This window comes from Macaca mulatta, chromosome 9 (genome assembly GCF_049350105.2).
Source record: "Macaca mulatta isolate MMU2019108-1 chromosome 9, T2T-MMU8v2.0, whole genome shotgun sequence".
In the NCBI taxonomy this organism is placed as follows: Eukaryota; Metazoa; Chordata; class Mammalia; order Primates; family Cercopithecidae; genus Macaca; species Macaca mulatta.
The window spans coordinates 106,447,630-106,467,975 of NC_133414.1; the positions used below are offsets into that span (position 1 = coordinate 106,447,630).

Genomic DNA, 20,346 nt, shown 5'->3' on the forward strand with positions numbered 1-20,346 from the left:
AAAAAGAAATTTATGCTAGTGTTACTATCGCACCTTAAATTGCAAAAGTTACTGCCATAGTGCGTGGTGTTTAGTTATGATTGAAAAGGCGTTAAATTTGTGGGTGGAAGATCTGAACAAAAATGTGTTCCAATTGATGGCAACATGTTGTGCTGGGCTAACTTAATCTCAATTAAATTAAACTTTATCATAGTTATGTATGTATAGGAAAAAACCTGGTATATATAGGGTTTGTTACTGTATGAGGTTTCAGGCATCCGCTGGAGGTCTTGGAACATAACTCCCAAGGATGAGGGAGGACTACTATGTATGCAAATGATGGATTATCCAGTTTTTAGTTAAAATGTTGCCTTAAAACTCTAATTAGTGGAAAGCAGTTTGACAGTTTGTTGTAAAGGTATATCCACATTTACTATATAACCCAAGACTTTTGTTTAACTAAGGGAAATGAAAGCAAATGTCTACACAAAAACTTGATGTTAATATTTATAGTAGTTTTATTAATTATAGCCCCAATCTGGAAACAATCCAAGTGTCCTCCCACATGGATAAATGGAATACTACTCAGCAATGAAAAGGAATACAACAACATGAATGATTTTCAAAACTGTGCTGAGCAAAAGAAGCCAGACATTAGTCCTTCAATGTAAATTAAAAACAGAACAACAAACAAAAAAAAAACAGACACAAGAGTCTATAAAATTCTTGAAGAAGAAACAAATTAATCTATAGTGGTAGAAATCAAAGAAGTAATTTTGTGAGGAGGTTAAGTATTGGGCTACCACAAGGAAACTTAGTGGAATGATGGGAATGTTCTATATGTTGATTGGTTAGTTAGCTGCACAGGTATATGCACTTGTCAAGACTCATCAAACTACTCTTAAAATATGTTTATTCATTTTATTATATGAAAATTATATCTGAAAAAAGTTGGCTAAAGAAAAGTCTACTAAGTGGGTTTAACAAATAACCTAAAAATATTGACTGCAATCTGAAATGGACTGGGCTCAGTGGCTCACACCTGTATCCCACCACTTTGGGAGGCTAAGTCAGGAGGGTCACTTCAACCCAGGAGTTTGAGACCAGCCTGAGCAACATAGTGAGACCCCATATCTATTTTTTTTAATCTGAAATGTTTAAATATATACGAACTTATATACACATGTCATAGAAATACGCACATTCACAAACACACACCACATATTAACAACCTGGATTCTGATTCTGTTCTAAAATGCATAGTTCTTTTCAGCCTTTTACTTCCTTAATGTATGAAATGAGGTTAGTTTAGAAATTCTTTGTATCTGGGTGTAAAAAGAAAGAAGTTAATAAGTTTAAAGTTAATCTTTTAAAATTGTCTTGACTTAAGTCCTTTTTTTTTCCAGAAATCTTCCTGCCAAATCTGTGGAAGAAGCTTTACGTCACCGACAAGAATATGATGAGATGGTGGCTGAGGCTAAAAAACGAGGTATAAAATTTAACTCCAAATGGTATAATTTTCTGATTTTAATAGGAAGATGGATGGTAAAATTCATCAAGTCTATCTTCAAGATGATACTGAATTCTTTTTTTTTTTTTTTTTTGAGACAGGGTCTTGCTCTGTTGCCCAGCCTGGTGTGCAGTGGTGCACTCACAGCTCACTGTAGCCTGACCTCCCAGGCTCAAGCAGTCCTTTTACCTCTCAGCCTCCCAAGTAGCTGGGACCACAGGCACATGCCACAACGCCTGGCTAGTTTTTTGTATTGTTTGTAGAGATGAGGTTTTACCATGTTGCCCATGCTTTTATTTTTCTCTACTATTTTTATAATTAAGTTTGTTCTAAAGGAGGAATAAAATGACATACCAGGATCATAGTTTTTCTGCATGTACTTTTACAAAACTAATAGGAGGAATCTTGAGATTACAGTCATAAAACTTGGACTACTACTATCTGAGTTTATAAATATAAAGATAATTCATGAATCTATTAATGAATTTCACTTTTTACCATTTTTATATTTTATAATTAATAATTTCTAATTATTTTATAATTTAATAATTTTAACTTTCTATATGACTGTGAGAATATGATTTGAAACTTAAATACTCTTTTGTGACTTACAGAGTCTCTCCAGAGGCCCAATTGTGTCATTTGATTAGGCACATAAATGCATACTATTATGTGTATAAATTTACATATTTATTCATTCTCTTCTCCAACCAAAAAAAATAATATCAGGATAATTTAACAGTGTTTATTTCCTGACAGTTGTTATTTCAGGATAAACATACATTTTTAGAAGATATTGCACAGCTGTATACATTTTTAGACTTAACATCTAATGCCTTATTAACAAATGATTTTTTTCCTTTTACTTCAGTGAATGGAACATTATAATGGTATACAGTTCTGCTTTATGGTTTTATTTTGGAAATGAAGTTATTTATTTAATGTTAAGTAAAAATAGGATATATAAGGCTAGTTATATCTTTCTAAAAGGCTTGCTTATTTAAACATTAGTTGAGTGTAGTTTACTATACGGAATTCGAAATATTTCTGACATATCCAATTCAGTTTTTATTTATTTATTTATTGCTTATTTTTATCTTTTTGAGACAGGGTGTTGCTCTGTCACCCAGGCTGGAGTGCAGTGATGCGAACTTGGCTCACAGCAGCCTCAGTCTCCCAGGCTCAGGAGATCCTCTCACCCCAGCCTCCCAAGTGGTTGGGACCATAGCGTGCACCGCCATGCCCAGTTAATTTTTGTATTTTTTTGTAGAGACAGGTTTCGTCATGTTGGTCAGGCTGGTCTTAAACTCCTGACCTCAAGTGATCCGCCCACCTCGGCCTCCCAAAGTGCTGGGATTTTAGGTGTAAGCTACCACATCCAGCCTAAGTTTTTATGTATTTTATTTTTTTTTATTTTTATTTTTTTTTGAGACGGAGTCTCGCTCTGTCGCCCAGGCTGGAGTGCAGTGGCCGGATCTCGGCTCACTGCAAGCTCCGCCTCCCGGGTTTACGCCATTCTCCTGCCTCAGCCACCCGAGTAGCTGGGACTACAGACGCTCGCCACCTCGCCCGGCTATTTTTTTGTATTTTTTAGTAGAGACGGGGTTTCACCATGTTAGCCAGGATGGTCTTGATCTCCTGACCTCGTGATCCACCTGTCTCGGCCTCCCAAAGTGCTGGTATTACAGGCTTGAGCCACCGCACCCGGCCTAGTTTTTATTTTTTATTATGTATGTATCTATTTTAGAGACAGGGTCACACTCGTTGCCTAGGCCGGAGTGCAGTGATACAATTAGAGCTCACCGCAGCCTCAAATTCCTGGGCTCAAGCAATCCTCCTGCCTCAGCCTCCCTGGTAGCTGGGATTGTAGGTGCATGCCTCCACACCCAGCTCTTTTTTTTTTTTTTTTGAGACAAAGTCTCACTCTGTCACCCAGGCTCCAGTGCAGTGGCGCAATCTCGGCTCACTGCAACCTCCGCCTCCTGGGTTCAAGTGATTCTCCCACCTCAGCCTCCAGAGTGGCGGGGATTACAGGTGCCTGCCACCAGGCCCAGCTAATTTTTGTATTTTTAGTAGAGATGGGGTTTTATCATGTTGACCAGGCTGGTCTCAAACTCTTGACCTCAAGTGATCCACTTGCCTTGGCCACCCAGAGTTCTGGAATTACAGGCGTGAGCCACCATGCCCAGCCCCAGCTCATTTTTTTAAAGTTATTTTGTAGAGATGGTGTATCTCTGTGTTGCCCAGACTGATCTCAGACTCTTGGCCTCAAGCAATTCTCCCACCTGGGCCTCCCTAGAGTGTGTTAACTGGCTCCAGTTAAGTTTTTATTTATTTTTAAAGTTTTTACTATATGATTACTATGTAAGATAGTTTTTGGTACTGGATGATCTTTAAAGCATGTTATGATAGGAAAAATATTGAACTGAGAAATCAGATGGCCACAGCTTTAACCTTGTTTGATACTACCTGGGTGTGATACTCTGAACAGGCCTAATGTTAGTTTTCTCATGCGTAAAGTGTGAGAGGCAGGTCAGCTTAATCAGGACTTTGAAGCTTCTCTTTCATCATTTCTTTTTGTTGTTGGTAAAGTAGTGGAACATTGTGCCCAAGAAATCTTATAGAATATGAATACATAAAACAAATAAAAGAAAGTAGAGATTGTTGGCCAGGCGTGGTGGCTCACGCCTGTAACCCCAGCACTTTGGGAGGCTGAAGTGGGCGGATCACGAGGTCAAGTGTTTGAGACCAGCCTGGCCAGCATGGTGAAACCTTGTCTCTACTAAAAATACAAAAAATTAGCTGGACATGGTAGTGCGACCCTGTTATCCCAGCTACTCGGGAGGCTGAGGCGGGAGAACTGCTTGATCCCGGGAGGCAGAGGTTGCAGTGAGCCGAGATCGCGCCACTGCACTGCAGCTTGGGTGACAGAGTGAGACTCCGTTTCAAAAAAAAAAAAAAGTAGACATTGTTTACTTGGCCTTCTGCTTGCCCCTCAAGATGGTTTCTAAGGCATATCTGAAAAAACAGTTTGAAAACAGTTTGGCTGGCTGGTCTCTGACATACTCACTGGTTCTAAAATTACATAAAGTTTTGATTTATGACTCACTTGCCTCTGCATTTGAGACATCTCTTCTTCTGAAATTGTGACCTTTGATTTTCAGAGATGTATTTTCTTGCCCCAACTTTTGCCTTAGAATGTAAGAGATGTACTGTTAATATATGTGTTTTGGGGGACATTTTAAAATTTCAAACTAATTAGTAAAGTGAAACACCATATTAAAAAGTGCTATTGAAAAAATCATTTTTGAGTGTCCTGTGGGTTATGTCAGAAAATTTATAAACCCTTGTAGGAAAATAGGTATTGGTTAGTTGCCCACAGTTGTTTGTTTTTTATATAGTTAATTCGTAAGAAATTTGACTTCATAGGTTAAGTGTAAATAGAAATATGTGATAAAGTAATCTATTTAAATTATTTTTCTGACTTTTTATTCCATTTACTTTTATAGTAGCACAGGAGATGTTATTTTAAAATTATGTTAATAGCTGGGCATGGTGGCACACATGTGTAGTCCAAGCTGCTCAGGAAGCTGAGATGTGAGGATTTTTTTAAGTCCAGGAGTTCAAGGCCACCTGGGCAATGTGGCGAGACCCATCTCTAAAAAAAGAGAAAACAAAGAAAAGAAAATTATGTTAATCAAGTTCATTTACTTTCACTTTTTCCCACCCTTTCTTTCCCTTTCCCTCCCTCCCTTATTTCCTTCTTTCCTCTTATGATAATATTCTTTTTTAGAAAGTCTATTTTGTAGAGTTTAGGTAGATGGAGAAGAGGACTTTGATCTAGCTTATTTGTATTGAAATAATTTTTACTCGTTTAAAACAGAAATTAAGGAAGCGCATAAAAGAAAAAGAATAATGAAAGAACGATTTAAGCAGGAAGAAAATATTGCAAGTGCAATGGTAATTTGGATCAATGAAATACTGCCCAATTGGGAAGTAATGTAAGTAAGCAGACTTTTCCTGAATTCCCATTTGTCTCTGAAGATCTCCTGTTTCTGATTCTGTATTTTTATTATTCCCAGCATGTATTTTATGCTTTGGCTAAATTATACTATTAATTAATGCCTGAAAATTTCCATATTTATGTCTGTGCCTTTGCTTTTGTAAGTCCCTCAGTGTCTACCACCTACTTCCCTTACTGACCATCCTCTGTGTCTGCTAAGTCTTACCTATCCTTTGGGACCCAACTGAAATGCTAATTGATGTATAAAACTTTTAATGTCTTTAGTTACTGTATTTTCTTAATGCAACATACCATCAATTGTAAGATGCACTATTGATGTAATAGCTATTTGGAAAGAAAATATTAAATATGTAAATGCATTATAAGATGCATTTATTAATATTAAAGTGGTTTTTTTTTTTTTTTTTGAGATGGTGTCTTGCTCTGTCACCCAGGCTGGAATGCAGTGGCCGGATCTCTACTCATTGCAAGCTCCACCTCCTGGGTTCACGCCATTCTCCTGCCTCAGCCTCCCTAGTAGCTGGGACTACAGGTGCCCGCCACCTCACCCGGCTAGTTTTTTGTATTTTTTAGTAGAGACGGGGTTTCACCATGTTAACCAGGATGGTCTCGATCTCCTGACCTCGTGATCTGCCCGTCTCGGCCTCCCGAAGTGCTGGGATTACAGGCTTGAGCCACCGTGCCCGGCCTAAAGTGATTTTTAAAGTGCTTATCTCATAATCAAGGAAATATGTTATGTATGATCTTTCCCTTATGTAAATGTCCCGTCATCATACTTTGAGACTAATATACTTACCTTGCCTTTGCATTTATTTATTCATTTAAAATTTATTGGCCGGGCGCGGTGGCTCAAGCCTGTAATCCCAGCACTTTGGGAGGCCGAGACGGGCGGATCACGAGGTCAGGAGTTCGAGACCATCCTGGCTAACACGGTGAAACCCCGTCTCTACTAAAAAATACAAAAAACTAGCCGGGCGAGGTGGCGGGCGCCTGTAGTCCCGGCTACTCGGGAGGCTGAGGCAGGAGAATGGCGTAAAAACCCGGGAGGCAGAGCTTGCAGTGAGCTGAGATCCGGCCACTGCACTCCAGCCTGGGCGACACAGCGAGACTCCATCTCAAAAAAATAAATAAATAAATAAATAAAATAAAATTTATTTTGCCAGCATCTTTTTAAAGATAAATAATAATTGTATATGTTTGTGTGGTACAGTGTGATTTGTTTGTTTGTTTTGAGATAGTCTCCCTCTGTCACCCAGGCTGCAGTGCAGTGGCATGATCTCAGGTCACTACAACCTCTACCTCCTGGATTCACATGATTCTTATGCCTCAGTCTCCCTAGTAGCTGGGACTACAGGCACCTGCCACTATACCTGGCTAATTGTTTTGTATACTTAGTAGAAATGGGACTTCACCATGTTGGCTAGGCTAGTCTCAAACTCCTGGCCTCAAGTGATCAGCCTGCCTCGGCTTCCCAAAGTGCTGGGATTATAGGTGTGAGCCACTGCACCCTACCATGATGTTTCTTGAGGTTTTTTTTTTTTTTTTTACGAGGTCTCACTCTGTTGCCCAGGCTGGGGTGTAGTGGCACGATCATGACTCACTGCAACGCCGACCTCCCTGGGCTCAGGTGATCCTCCTCCCTCAGCCTCCTGAGTAGCTGGGACTACAGGTACGTGCCAACATGTCCAGCGAAGTTTTGTATTTTTGATAGATATGGGGTCTCACCGTGTTGCCCAGGCTGGTCTCGAACTCTTGGGCACAAGCAATCTGCCTGCCTTGGCCTCCCAAAGTGCTAGGATTACAGGTGTGAGCCACCTGCCTGGTGCAATGTGATGTTTTGATATATGTTTACATTATGGAATGATTAAATCAAGCTAATTAACAAATCCATCAGCTCACGTACTTCTCAGTATTTTGTGGTAAAACATTTAAAATCTGCTCATTTGGCAATTTTGAAATACACAGTTCATTATTATTTATTATAGTCACCATTCTGTGTAATAGGTCATTAACACTTATTTCTTCTAATGGAACTTTGTACCCTTTGATCAACATCTCACCTTTCTCCATTCACTTTACCCTCCTCCGCCCATAACCACCATTCCACTCCCTACTTTTATGAGATTGACTTTTTTGGATTTCACATATGACTGAGATTATGTGTTGATTTTTCAGTGCCTGGTTTATTTCACTTGGCACAATATCCTACAGGTTCATCTGTGTTGTTGCAAATGACAGAATTTCTTTCTTACTGCCTTTTAACATAATATTTTAAAATATGCCTTATCTTCCCTCTCGACTAGAGGGTTGGGGATATCTTCTGCAATGCCTACTGTAGTTGGTACATTGGGAATTTGTTGAATATTGGCACAGTGTGACATATTATTTGAGGCACTTTACATAAGTAATTATATTTGATTTTTAGAACTTTTATCAGGTATATGTATTTTTACTCCCATTTATAAGGAAATTCAAGGTCAGAGAGGTTAAGTGATTTGCCCAGGGTTATACATTTAATTAATGGTTAAATTAGATTGGATCTCAGATCTATCTGACTTTAAAGCCGACAGTTTTTTTTTTTTAGCAGACTTCACTGCTTCTCAAAAACTAGGGCTTTACCCACTGTAGATTCTTGGTTGTTTTGTTTTTGGTACTGAATTGGTGACACATTTTTATGTCCCTTTTATCCTGTTTTTTAAATAATTGACTGCATATTTCTGATTTCTCATTGGCATTTATAAAACGCATTTCCCTTTAGATTACTGTTGTCCCTTTGGGATCCTATACATCTTGTAGGATGTTGTTGCCTGCAAGCATGAACCCAAAGAAAAGAATGCATTACATACTTAATTCTCAATAGTCCTAAAAATGATTTGATCACTTGGCCATAGACTAAACATAATCCATCATGCAACTAGTATTTTTGGTATAAAAAGTAACTTTCTCCTTTTTTCTCCTCCTTTAATTCTAGGCGTAGTACAAGAAGAGTTCGAGAATTGTGGTGGCAGGGATTGCCCCCTAGTGTCCGTGGGAAAGTTTGGAGTCTAGCTGTAGGAAATGAACTAAATATCACTCCTGGTTTGTATTCTACGTTCAGTTACTCCCACATGTAGAAATAGCCATCTACAGAGTCACATAGCAGATTAGTAGAGTGACCATTAAAATAAATGGCCATTACCATATATAATGTCATTTCAAGAGCATGCTTCATCCCCCCAAAACCTGTTATGATTTAATAAGTTATTATAATTTATATAAGGATTTATGGGTTTTCCTTTAGTTTACAACTATCAATAATCTTCTTGGCATTCAAATATCAAAAACTTCTGGGATTCTACATGGCAGTGGATAATAAATATATATATAAAAAAAGAAAATAGTCAATTATGAAAAGGCTCCACTTTTGCACAAAAAACACATAAATACTGGAGGAAGGCTAAAAGTTTCTTTTCCTCCCTGTTTACCTAACTAAACCAGTCATTTTGGGATTTTTTTTTTTTTAATTTAAAAAATTTAGGCCAGGCACAGTGGCTCATGCCTGTAATCCCAGCACTTTGGGAGGCCAAGTCAAGTGGATCACCTGAAGTCAGGAGTTCAAGACCAGCCCGGCAAACATGGCGAAACCATGTCTCTACTAAAAATACAAAAAAAATTAGCTGAGCATGGTGACACACGCCTGTAATACCAGCTACTCAGAAGGCTGAGGCAGAAGAGTCACTTGAACATAGGAGGCGAAGGCTGCAGTGAGCCGAGATCGCACCTGTGCACTCCAACCTGGGCAAAAGAGCGAGACTCTGTTTCTGAATGAATGAATGAATGAATGAATGAATGAATGAATGAATAATTTTAAAGTTTATAACTTGATTAGCTATATAAAGAAAAAACTTTAGCTGGGCATGGTGGCTCATGCCTGTTATCCCAGCACTTTGGGAGGCTGAAGCAGGTGGATTGCCTGAGTTCAGGAGTTTGAGACCAGCCTGGCAACACGGTGAAACCCCTTCTTTACTAAAATATGAAAAATTAGCCAGGTGTGGCAGCGTGCGCTGGGAGACTGAGGCAGGAGAATTGCTTGAATCCAGGAGATGGAGGTTGCGGTGAGCCAAGATTGAGCCACTGCACTCCAGCCTGGGCGACAGAGTAAGACTGTCTCAAAAAAAAAAAAAAAAAAAGAGAGAAAACTTTAAAGAACAGAAGAAGAAAGAAGACTTTCAAAGAGTTATATTATTTTTCTTAAGTTTCTTAAACTTTGGTAGATAGGAGCAAAATGTAGACTAGTTTTTTTGTTTTTGTTTTTGAGAGGGAGTCTCGCTCTGTCGCCCATGCTGGAGTGCAGTGGCGCAATCTGGGCTCACTGTAACCTCCACCTCCTGGGTTCAAGCGATCCTCTTGCCTCAGCCTCCTGAGTAGCTGGGACTACAGGTGTGTACCAACACATCCGGTTAATTTTTTGTATTTTTAGTAGAGATGGGGTTTTGCCATGCTGGCCAGGCTGGTCTCAAACTCCTGGCCTCAAGTGATCCACTCGCCTCAACCTCCCAAAGTGCTGGGTTACAGATGTGTGCCACTCTGCCTGGCTTGCAGAGTAGTTTTGATGAATTTTTTAAAAATTAAGCTGGACGTGGTGGCTCATGCCTGTAGTCCCGCTACTTGGGAGGTTTAGATGGGAAGATTGCTTGAGCCCAGGAGTTTAAGGTTACAGTGAACTATGATTTTGCTGCAGCACTCCAACCTGGGCTACAGAGCATGACTCTGTCTCTAAATTAATAAATAAATAATTTGGCCGGGCATGGTGGCTCACGCCTGTAATCTCAGCACTTTGGGAGGCCAAGGCGGGCGGGTCACCTGAGGTCGGGAATTCGAGACCAGCCTGGCCAACATGGATAAACCCCATCTCTACTAAAAATATAAAATTAGCCCGATGTGGTGGCGCATGTCTGTAATCCCAGCTACTCGGGAGGCTGAGGCAGAATTGCTTGAACCCGGGAGGCGAAGGTTGCAGTGAGCCGAGATTGCACCATTGCACTCCAGCCTGGGCAACAAGAGTGAAACTCCATCTCAAAAATAAAATAGAATAAATAAATAAATTTTTTAAATTAGACAAAATTAGAATAATATCAAATAGAAGAAAGTAAAATACTTTATAGACCAGGCATGGTGGCTCGTGCCTGTAATCCCAGCACTTCTGGAAGCTGTGGCAGATGGATCTCTTGAGCCTAGGAGTTTGAGACCATCTTGGGCAACATAGTGAGACCCTGTCTTTATAAAAAAATCCCAAAATTAGCCAGGCAGCCCACATGTGTGGTCACACCACTTGAGAGGCTGAGGTGGGAGGATCACTTGAGCCCAGGAGGTGCAGTGAGCAGCTGTGATTGCGCCACTGCATTCCAGCCTGGGTGACAGAGTGAGACGCTGTCTCTAAATAAATAAATAAATAGTTAATAATAAAATGTGCTAAATTGGCCTAAATGATAATGTTAATGCTAGACAGTGGCACCACATAAAGACTTAAGGACTTTAGTATAATACTAGAAATAATATATTGTCACTGTTACTTCTAAAATTTTTCTTTTTATATTTATTGAAAAAAATTAAAGTAATGAGAAAGTACAGGTGTCTGCTCTTCCACCTAAATTGCTATTCTTGATCCTACTGTAAACACTGTTAGCAATTTGGTGTATATTCTTTCTGGTCTTTTTTCTATGTACATAAAGTGTGCATCTACATATGATCAATTTTTTTTTTTTTTGAGATGGAGCTTCCCTCTGTCGTCCAGACTGGAGTGTAGTGGCGTGATCTTGGCTCACTGCAGGCTCCGCCTCCCGGGCTCGCGCCATTCTCCTGCCTCAGCCTCCCGAGTAGCTGGGACTAAAGGCGCCCGCCACCACCCCCAGCTAATTTTTTGTATTTTAGTAGAGACAGTGTTTCACCGTGTTAGCCAGGATGGTCTTGATTTCCTGACCTCGTAATCTGCCCGCCTCGGCCTCCCAAAGTGTTGGGATTACAGGCGTGAGTCACCGCGCCCGGCCCATATGATCAATTTTAAAGCTTTTCTTTTATTTTTCCCCCACAATTTATGCCATAAGGTTATTCTGTGGCTTGCTTTCTTCACCCTGTAATCTATCTTAAACATCTTCCATGTTAGTGCATACAAGTCTGCCTCATACGTACTGTAGCTACATTGTATTCCACAATTTGGATGTACTATAATTTATTTAACCATTTTCCTTGTGATAACCAAATCAAAGACATATATTTTTTCCTGCCATTCTATAAGAAAGACATATATGTTAACATCCAAGTACTGTTTTTCATCCCTCAAAAGAGATTAAAATGAATGAGAATTACCCATACAGGGATGACTGAAAATCATTCATAAATATTTACCAAAGGTCTCAAACAAACTTTGACTGTTTATTTCAGTTCTAAGAATTTACTCTAAGGAAATAATCAGGATTGGATGCAAAAGCTTTTCTGCAATCAGCATTATATATAATTGGACAGAATTATAACAAAAATTTAAATGTTTACCCTTTGTCTGAAAAGCAGTGCCAACTTTGGATATTATGATTATGTATGATTTTAAAATTTGATGTTCACAAGTCTCCTGTAATAAACATATTATTTTATTTATTTATTTATTTATTTATTTATTTATTTATTTATTTATTTTGATATGGAGTCTTGCTCTGTTGCAGAGGCTGGAGTGCAGTGGTGCTCTCTCAGCTCACTGCAACCCCCACCTCCTGGGTTCAAGCAGTTCTCCCTGCCTCAGCCTCCCAAGTAGCTGAGATTACAGGCGCCTGCCACCACACTGACTAATTTTTGTATTTTTAGTAGAGACGGGGTTTCACTGTGTTGGCCACACTGGTCTCGAACTCTTGACCTCAGGTGATCCGCCCGCCTTGGCCTCCCAAAGTGCTGGGATTACAGGCGTGAGCCACCGTGCCCAGCCAACATGTTAATTTCAAAGAACCTAAAAACTTTTAAAATAGAATTTAAAGGAAGAATTAAGTTTTTATTTAACTTAGAAAAAATTAGAGTTTATATGACTTAACTGTTCTTTCCAAATATAAACTGAGATTACCTTTTCTTTCTGAGTTTGAAACAGATTGAATGTTTTTAACTTATAGTCAGAACTTTCAGTTAGATTTTCTAAATCCATAATAAGAATTTTTGAACATACTGTAATTGTTTAAAGTCTTAAGAATCAATTTTGCAAACAGATAATGAGGTATTGATGGTTATATGAAGTTTTGTTTGCAGTTTTTATTGATAACTTTGGCTTTAGAATCTGAGTTATCTTGATAACTTAGACATTAAAATATTGGTTAAATTGGTGTTAATGTTTTGTGGTACTATAATCAAAAGGTTCTTTTTTAGCTTGAAATTTATAGTTTTGTAACATAACTGAGTCATTTATTTCCAACATAATTTTAGATTTTCTTCACTAAATATTTATGTATTCAATAATGGAATGTGTGTTTATTCTCTTCTTTTTTATTAGTGTGGAAAAGATGCTATATTGGATTGAAGTACATTTATTTTTGTTAATTGTTTACTTTTGAATGGCTTTAGTAATTTGACTTGTTTTAGTCATGAAGTTTATACTCATTAGAGAATAGTAGCTAAGAGTGAGGGCTCTAAAGTCAGTCAGATATGGTTCAAATCTTGGTTCCACCATATATATTAGGTTTGTGACCTCGGGCATATTACTTAACATCTAGAAGTCTTAGTTTTTCTTCATCTGTAAAATAGGGGTAAGAATATGAAAGGATTGTTCTAACAGTTATTTGTGATAATATAAGATGATAGTGAAAGTGCATTTTGCTGAGAGTATGGATAATATCATAATTGTCACAAAATCAGAAAGCAAAATATACACTGAAATCAAAGTATTCTCTGTTCAAGTCCAAAGTATCATCTTTAAGCCTGCTTCAGATTCTCCCTTTGCAGATTCAAAGCAAAGTAAGTGTGACATGAGGACCCAAGCATCAAATTGAGCTGAGATGCAGGTCTTCTTAACTGTAAATCTTACTGGAGAGATGTCCTTTGATGTTTTGAAACGCATTACCACATGTTTATTATTGGATCAATTTTATGACTTCTAAAACTGATGGGTTTGTCTGGTGAGCCCCCCGTTTTTTGGACAGTTTTAAAATTTGGGTAGAATATTGAAGCTGACTGTCTTAGAACCAGTTTGAAATTTTTTTTAAAACTTACAATTTTATACCTAATAACCCCCAAATTTATATGTATAAATTTTAACATATTCATCTCTTCTATGTAGTCATTGATGGAGCCAGGCATAAATAATAGGAATTTTGCCTGGTGTGGTGACTCATGCCTGTAATCCTAGCACTTTGGGAGGCTGAGGCAGGTGGATCACATGAGGCCAGGAGTTCAAGACCAGCCTGGCCAACATGGTGAAACCCTGACTCTACTGAAAATACAAAAAATTAACTGGATGTGGTGGCACATGCCAGTAATCCCAGCTATTCAGGAGGCTGAGAATTGCTTGAACCCAGGAGGGGGAGGTTGCAATGAGCTGAGGTCACGGCACTGCACTCCAGTCTGGGCAACAGAGCAAGATCCTGTCTCAAAAAATAATAATAGGAATATTAAGTTTTAAAAAATTTTTTTCTTTCCAAACTATTAGTAGTAATGAAAAGTAAATAGAAGGGAGAAAAGATTAGAATAGTAAGAGTGTGTTTGAAATATATCTAGTCAGGTATTTGATAATGATACGCTTCTTGGCAATATAAGAATACTTGTTATGGTATAGTCATTACTTTGGAAAATTATGCAGTTGTTTAAAAGAAACAACAGCAGATCTGTATCTACTAATGTGGAACAACCTCTAATATAACAAAGTAAGATACGGATCGGTGCATGAAATACGTTGCCACTTCAATTTTTTAAAAAAGGATTTTATATATATATATATATATATGTATATACTTGTGCGAGCATATTTTCATTCTTGGAAGAATTAGAGCTCTGATAACCACACTCGCATCTGAGGAAAGGAAATTTATTTTTCTCTCTATACCGTTTTGTACTTTTTGAATTTTTTTTTTTTTTTTTTTTTTTGAGACGGAGTCTCACTCTGTTGCCCAGGCTGGAGTGCAGTGGTGCGATCTCTGCTCACCGCAACCTCCACATCCCAGGCTCAAGCGATTCTCCTGCCTCAGCCTCCCAAGTATCTGGGATTACAGGCATGCACCACCATGCCCAGCTAAATTTTTTGTATTTTTAGTAGAGACAGGGTTTCACCGTGTTGGCCAGACTGATCTCAAACTCCTGACCTCAGGTGATCCACCTGCCTCGGCCTCCCAAAGTGCTGGGATTATAGACATGAGCCACCGTGCCTGGCCTCCGTTTTGAAATTTTTAAAAACCATGTTCATGTATTACCTTTAAAAAGGAATAAAATTTTAAAAAGAATTAATTGAAGCAAGAAAAGTTATTTTGGACAATATATAAACTTTGGTGTTTGGGCAAGACATATTTTTTCTATTCTTCTGTCCCTGAAATGTCCTATTTTTATGTAGTTTCAAATATCTGCAATAGTTAGTTACAAAATAGAGACAAATAAAATTTGGAAATTGAGAAAATTTTTAAAATCTTTCCTGTCCTGAAGTTTTTATGAGATCCTGCATATGGGAGTGCAGTGACTAGGCACTTAAATTAAAAAGATAGGGGTAGAGATTTTGTTTGTTGGTGACAAACACCAAGTCTATGTGAAACATAAGTATCTTTAGATAGCAATATCATGATGGAGAAACCAGTTTCAGGAGTGATAGAAAGCAAGATCTAGCATCTATTGAAGTGCTAGGAGGTTCCAGGAGCTTTACCTATATTATCTTATTTAGTCATCAGTAACCCTATGAGTAGGTGGTGTTTTTCTCTGGTTTACAGATGAAGAAAGCTGAGTTCCAGGGTAGCTAAGTAACTTTCTTGTCCCTCAGATAGTAAATGGCAGAGCTAGAATTTGAATCTAGGTCTGATTGACCTCAAAAACCATTTTTTCTGCTGTTCCACAATGATACTTCTTAGCAGAAGCATCTCTTTCTGCCTCATAGGTACATTCTATATTGTAACTACTTGATGATTGCTCTGCAGTAATTTGCTTTCTTTCTGAATAGCTTTGGTAGAATCAAGTACTTAGATTTGCCACTTTTTTGATGCTTGCTACATCAGAGAGACCTGACCTGTAATAGGTGAAGAGTAAAAATTAAAAATTTGCAAATATATTTCTTTCGTATTATTCATAAATTTTTGTTCTCCCCATTCCCTCCAGAACTTTATGAAATCTTCCTCTCAAGAGCAAAAGAACGGTGGAAAAGTTTCAGCGAAACAAGTTCAGAGAATGATACAGAAGGTGTGATTTCTTTTTTTATATAAGAATTTTAGGGCTGGGCGCGGTGGCTCAAGCCTGTAATCCCAGCACTTTGGGAGGCCGAGACGGGTGGATAACGAGGTCAGGAGATCGAGACCATCCTGGCTAACATGGTGAAACCCCGTCTCTACTAAAAAATACAAAAAACTAGCCGGGCGAGGTGGCGGGCGCCTGTAGTCCCAGCTACTCGGGAGTCAGAGGCAGGAGAATGCCGTGAACCCGGGAGGCGGAGCTTGCAGTGAGCTGAGATCCGGCCACTGCACTCCAGCCTGGGCGACAGAGCGAGACTCCGCCTCAAAAAAAAAAAAAAAAAAAAAAAAGAATTTTAGGGTGAAAATTCAGCTACTGAGCATGATTTTGTACCGTGTATCAGAAGCTGTAGTAATTACTTTACATATATCATCTTATTTAATCTTAATAACCCTTTCAGTAAGCAAGGCTAGAGAAAAGACTTGATTTACAGAAGAGTTCATGTAAGTATCATCCTAAGGCCTTTTAGCTATGTCAGCTATTTGTGGAGAACTAAAAGTACATAAAAGGTAAAGAAGTTTTATACTGGCAGACAGCAGCTATTTCATCATTCTTTGAAAACTCATTTTTATGAAGCATTGAAATTATAAGAATTAAAATTATAAGTATTCACTTCTGAAATATTTTTTCAAGAATAATTGGTGAGGCTGGGCAAATGGCTCACACCTGTAATCATAGCACTTTGTGGGGCCAAGGCAGGTGGATCACCTGAGGTCAGGAGTTCAAAACCAGCCTGGACAACATGGCGAAACCCTGTCTCTACTGAAAAAAACAAACAATAGCCGGGCGTGGTGGCAGGTGCCTGTAATCCCAGCTACTCGGGAGGCTGAGGCAGGGAGAATGGCTTGAACCTGGGAGGCGGAGATTGTGGTGAGCTGAGATCGCGCCATTGCACTGCAGCCTGGGTAACAGACTTCGTCTCCAAAAGAAAAGAATAAATGGTGAAAGTTGCACTTCAGTAGAAATTAATTGAATGTAATGAAGAGTTCCAGTCAGAAGCAGTGTCTACATAAATTACTGTTTTCTTATTTCCTGGATTTTTTTTTTTTTTTTTTGAGACGGAGTCTCGCTCTGTCGCCCAGGCTGGGGTGCAGTGGCCAGATCTCAGCTCACTACAAGCTCCGCCTCCCGGGTTCCCGCCATTCTCCTGCCTCAGCCTCCTGAGTAGCTGGGACTACAGGCGCCCGCCACCTCGCCCGGCTAGTTTTTTGTACTTTTTAGTAGAGACGGGGTTTCACCGTGTTAGCCAGGATGGTCTTGATCTCCTGACCTCGTGATCCGCCCGTCTCGGCCTCCCAAAGTGCTGGGATTACAGGCTTGAGCCACCGTGCCCAGCCATTTCCTGGATATTTATAATTTGCATGTGTCATTTAACTTTTTGGTCATTGCCTTTTTAAATATTGCTTCTGCCCTATCTTGCCTGTTTTCCTTCTAGACTCCAATTACATGTATAGTAGACCATTTAACAGTGTTTCACATACGGCCGGGCGCGGTGGGTCAAGCCTGTAATCCCAGCACTTTGGGAGGCCGAGACGGGCGGATCACGAGGTCAGGAGATCGAGACCATCCTGGCTAACACAGTGAAACCCCGTCTCTACAAAAATACAAAAAAAACTAGCCGGGCGAGGTGGCAGGCGCCTGTAATCCCAGCTACTCGGGAGGCTAAGGCAGGAGAATGGCGTGAACCTGGGAGGTGGAGCTGGCAGTGAGCCGAGAGCGCGCCACCGCACTCCAGCCTGGGCGACAGAGCGACACTCCGTCTCAAAAAAAAAAAAAAAAAAAAAAAACAGTGTTTCACAAGCCTCTTACACTCTTTTTTTTTGCGGGGGGGGGAGGTAGGGGATAGATACAATTCTATATAATTGAAAAAAAATTTTTAATTTATCATATAGGGATGGGGTCTCTCTATGTTTCCCCAGCTGGTCTGAAACTCCTGGCCTCAAGCCATCCTCCTGCCTTGGCCTTCCAAAGTGCTGGGATTGCAGGCATGAACCCCTGTGCCTGGCCAACTCTTTTTTTTTTTCTCTCTCTCTCTCTTTCTCTGCTTCAGTTTCATTGATTTTTATTGATCCATCATCAAATTCACTAATGCTTTCTTCTGGTTTGTCTAGTCTGCTATTAAATCTAAATCTGTGTAATGGGCTTTTAATTTCAGATATGCTTTGTAACTGTAGAATATTCACTTGGTTCTTTTTATACATTCTATTTCTCTGTTGAAATTCTTCATCTTCCCATCCCATGTTCCTTCCCCCATCTTTTCCTCTATTTTCTCTTTAAAATTTATTATTATTTTTTTCTCTAGCGCATATCAGCCAGATATTTTCTTTAACATATTTATAATAGTGTTGTCGTCTGTTAATTCCAATACTGCATCATCTGCAGGTCTGCCTCCGTTGGCTGTTTTTCCCCCTTATTTCCCCTTTAAAGTGGTTGTAAGTCACATTTTCTGCTTCTTTGTATATCTTAAATGTTTAAATTGTATGCCAGACATTGTATATAAAAAGAATGTAGAAACCAAAGCTGAGGTTTCCACTGCAGAGGAAACTGCTCTTTCCTGTTAGGCAGTTTGATTAAGGGCTTATCACCTCAATTCAACCATTAATTGATCTCGGTTGGGGCAAGGTTGCAGCTTTCGATAGATTTAGTTTATCTTGAGTTTCAAATTTCTTGATGGAGAAAAAGTGTTTTTATTTTCTTCAGATTGAGTCTCGCTCTGTCGCCCGGGCTGGAGTGCAGTGGCGCAATCTCAGCTCACTGCAACCTCTGCCTCCCAGGTTCAAGCAATTTTCCTGGCTCAGCCCCCTGAGTAACTGGGATTACAGGCACGCTCCACCACGCCTGGCTAATTTTTGTATTTTTAGTAGAGATGGGGTTTCACCATGTTGGTCCGGCTGGTCTCGAACTCCTGACCTCAGATGATCCACCCACCTTGGCCTCCCAAAGTGCTGGAATTACAGCACTTTGAGCCCCCACAAAGTGGTGCCACTTTGGAGCCACCACACCCAGCCCAAAGTTTTCTATTTTGATTACAGGTATCTCCCTCCAATGATAGGCCCTCTCAAGACCTTGTGACTTTGGGTGATTTTATTCGGCATTTCTAGCCCGGCCTTCTGCATTCAGAAAAGTCCCATAGGGAAAACCAGGTACACATTCAGGACTCCTCCAGATTCCTGTCTATCACATCAGTTTTATTTGGCCATGTGTAGCTTTTCTGGTTTATCTTCCTTCAACCAGAGTGACTTTGTCTATGGCAAGCTTGATCCTAAGCCCATACCCAGACCTGGCAGATACCCCTAGGAAGAAAAATGGACACTGGTGTCTACTTATTGGGGGAACCAGCCCCTGATATTTCAACATAGGTTCTTTTCTGTTTTCCCTAAGTGTCGGCTGGTCTGAGAAATAAAGGGAAAGAATACAAAAGAGAGAAATTTTAAAGCTGCGTGTCTGGGGAACGCATCACATGTCGGCAGGTTCCATGATGCCCCTTGAGCCACAAAAACCAGCAAGTTTTTATTAGGGGTTTCAAAAGGGGAGGGGTATACGAATAGGGAATGGGTCACGGAGATCACATGCTTCAAAGGCAATAAAATATCGCAAGGGCAGAGAGACAGAGTGAGATCACAAGGCCATGGTGAAACTAGAATTACTGATGAAGGTCCATGTTCTGCTGGGCACACGTTGTCATTGATAAACATCTTAACAGGAAACAGGGTTCGTGAGCAGACAACCGGTCTGACTAGAATTCACCAGGCTGGAATTTCCTAATCCTAGCAAGCCTGGGGGTGCTGCAGGAGACCAGGGTGTATTTCATCCCTTATCTTCAACTGCATAAGACAGACACTCAAAAAGTGGCCATTTTAGAGACCTTCGCCTGGAAATGCATTCGTTTGTCCAGAGTTATTCCTTGCTGAGAAAAGAATTCAGCAATATTTCTCCTATTCGCTTTCTGGAAGAAGAGAAATATGACCCTGTTCTGTCTGGCCCCGCAGGCCGTCAGACTTTATTGTTATCTCCCTTGTTCCCTGAAAATTGCTGTTATCCTGTTCTTTTCAAGGTGCTCAGATTTCATATTGTTCAAACACACATGCTTTACAAACAATTTGTGCAGATAACGCAATCATCACAGGGTCCTGAGGTGACATACATCTTCAGCTCATGAAGATGATGGGATTAAGAGATTAAAGTAAAGACAGACATAGGAAATTATAAGAGTGTTGATTGGGGAAGTGATAAATGGCCATGAAATCTTCACAATTTATGTTCTTCTGCTGTGGCTTCAGCCCGTCCCTCTGTTTGGGTTCCCTGACTTCCCGCAACATCTGCTCACCAAGGAAAGCCTCTTACTTTTCTGGACTTTAAATCCTATTGATCTCTCTGTATCCATAGCTCTCTGATGATTTTTTAA

General features: G+C 39.7%; 1 protein-coding gene across 2 annotated transcripts in view; it reads left to right on the forward strand.

The window, feature by feature from the left end:
• Positions 1–20,346, forward strand: part of TBC1D12 (TBC1 domain family member 12) — a 145,423-nt gene that overhangs the window by 100,280 nt on the left and 24,797 nt on the right. For both annotated transcript variants that reach the window (XM_015147720.3, XM_028826670.2), the window contains exons 4-7: positions 1,386–1,468; positions 5,373–5,490; positions 8,485–8,591; positions 15,813–15,893. In XM_015147720.3, coding sequence (XP_015003206.3) covers positions 1,386–1,468; positions 5,373–5,490; positions 8,485–8,591; positions 15,813–15,893 — 389 coding nt within the window. The remainder of the gene's footprint in view (positions 1–1,385; positions 1,469–5,372; positions 5,491–8,484; positions 8,592–15,812; positions 15,894–20,346) is intronic.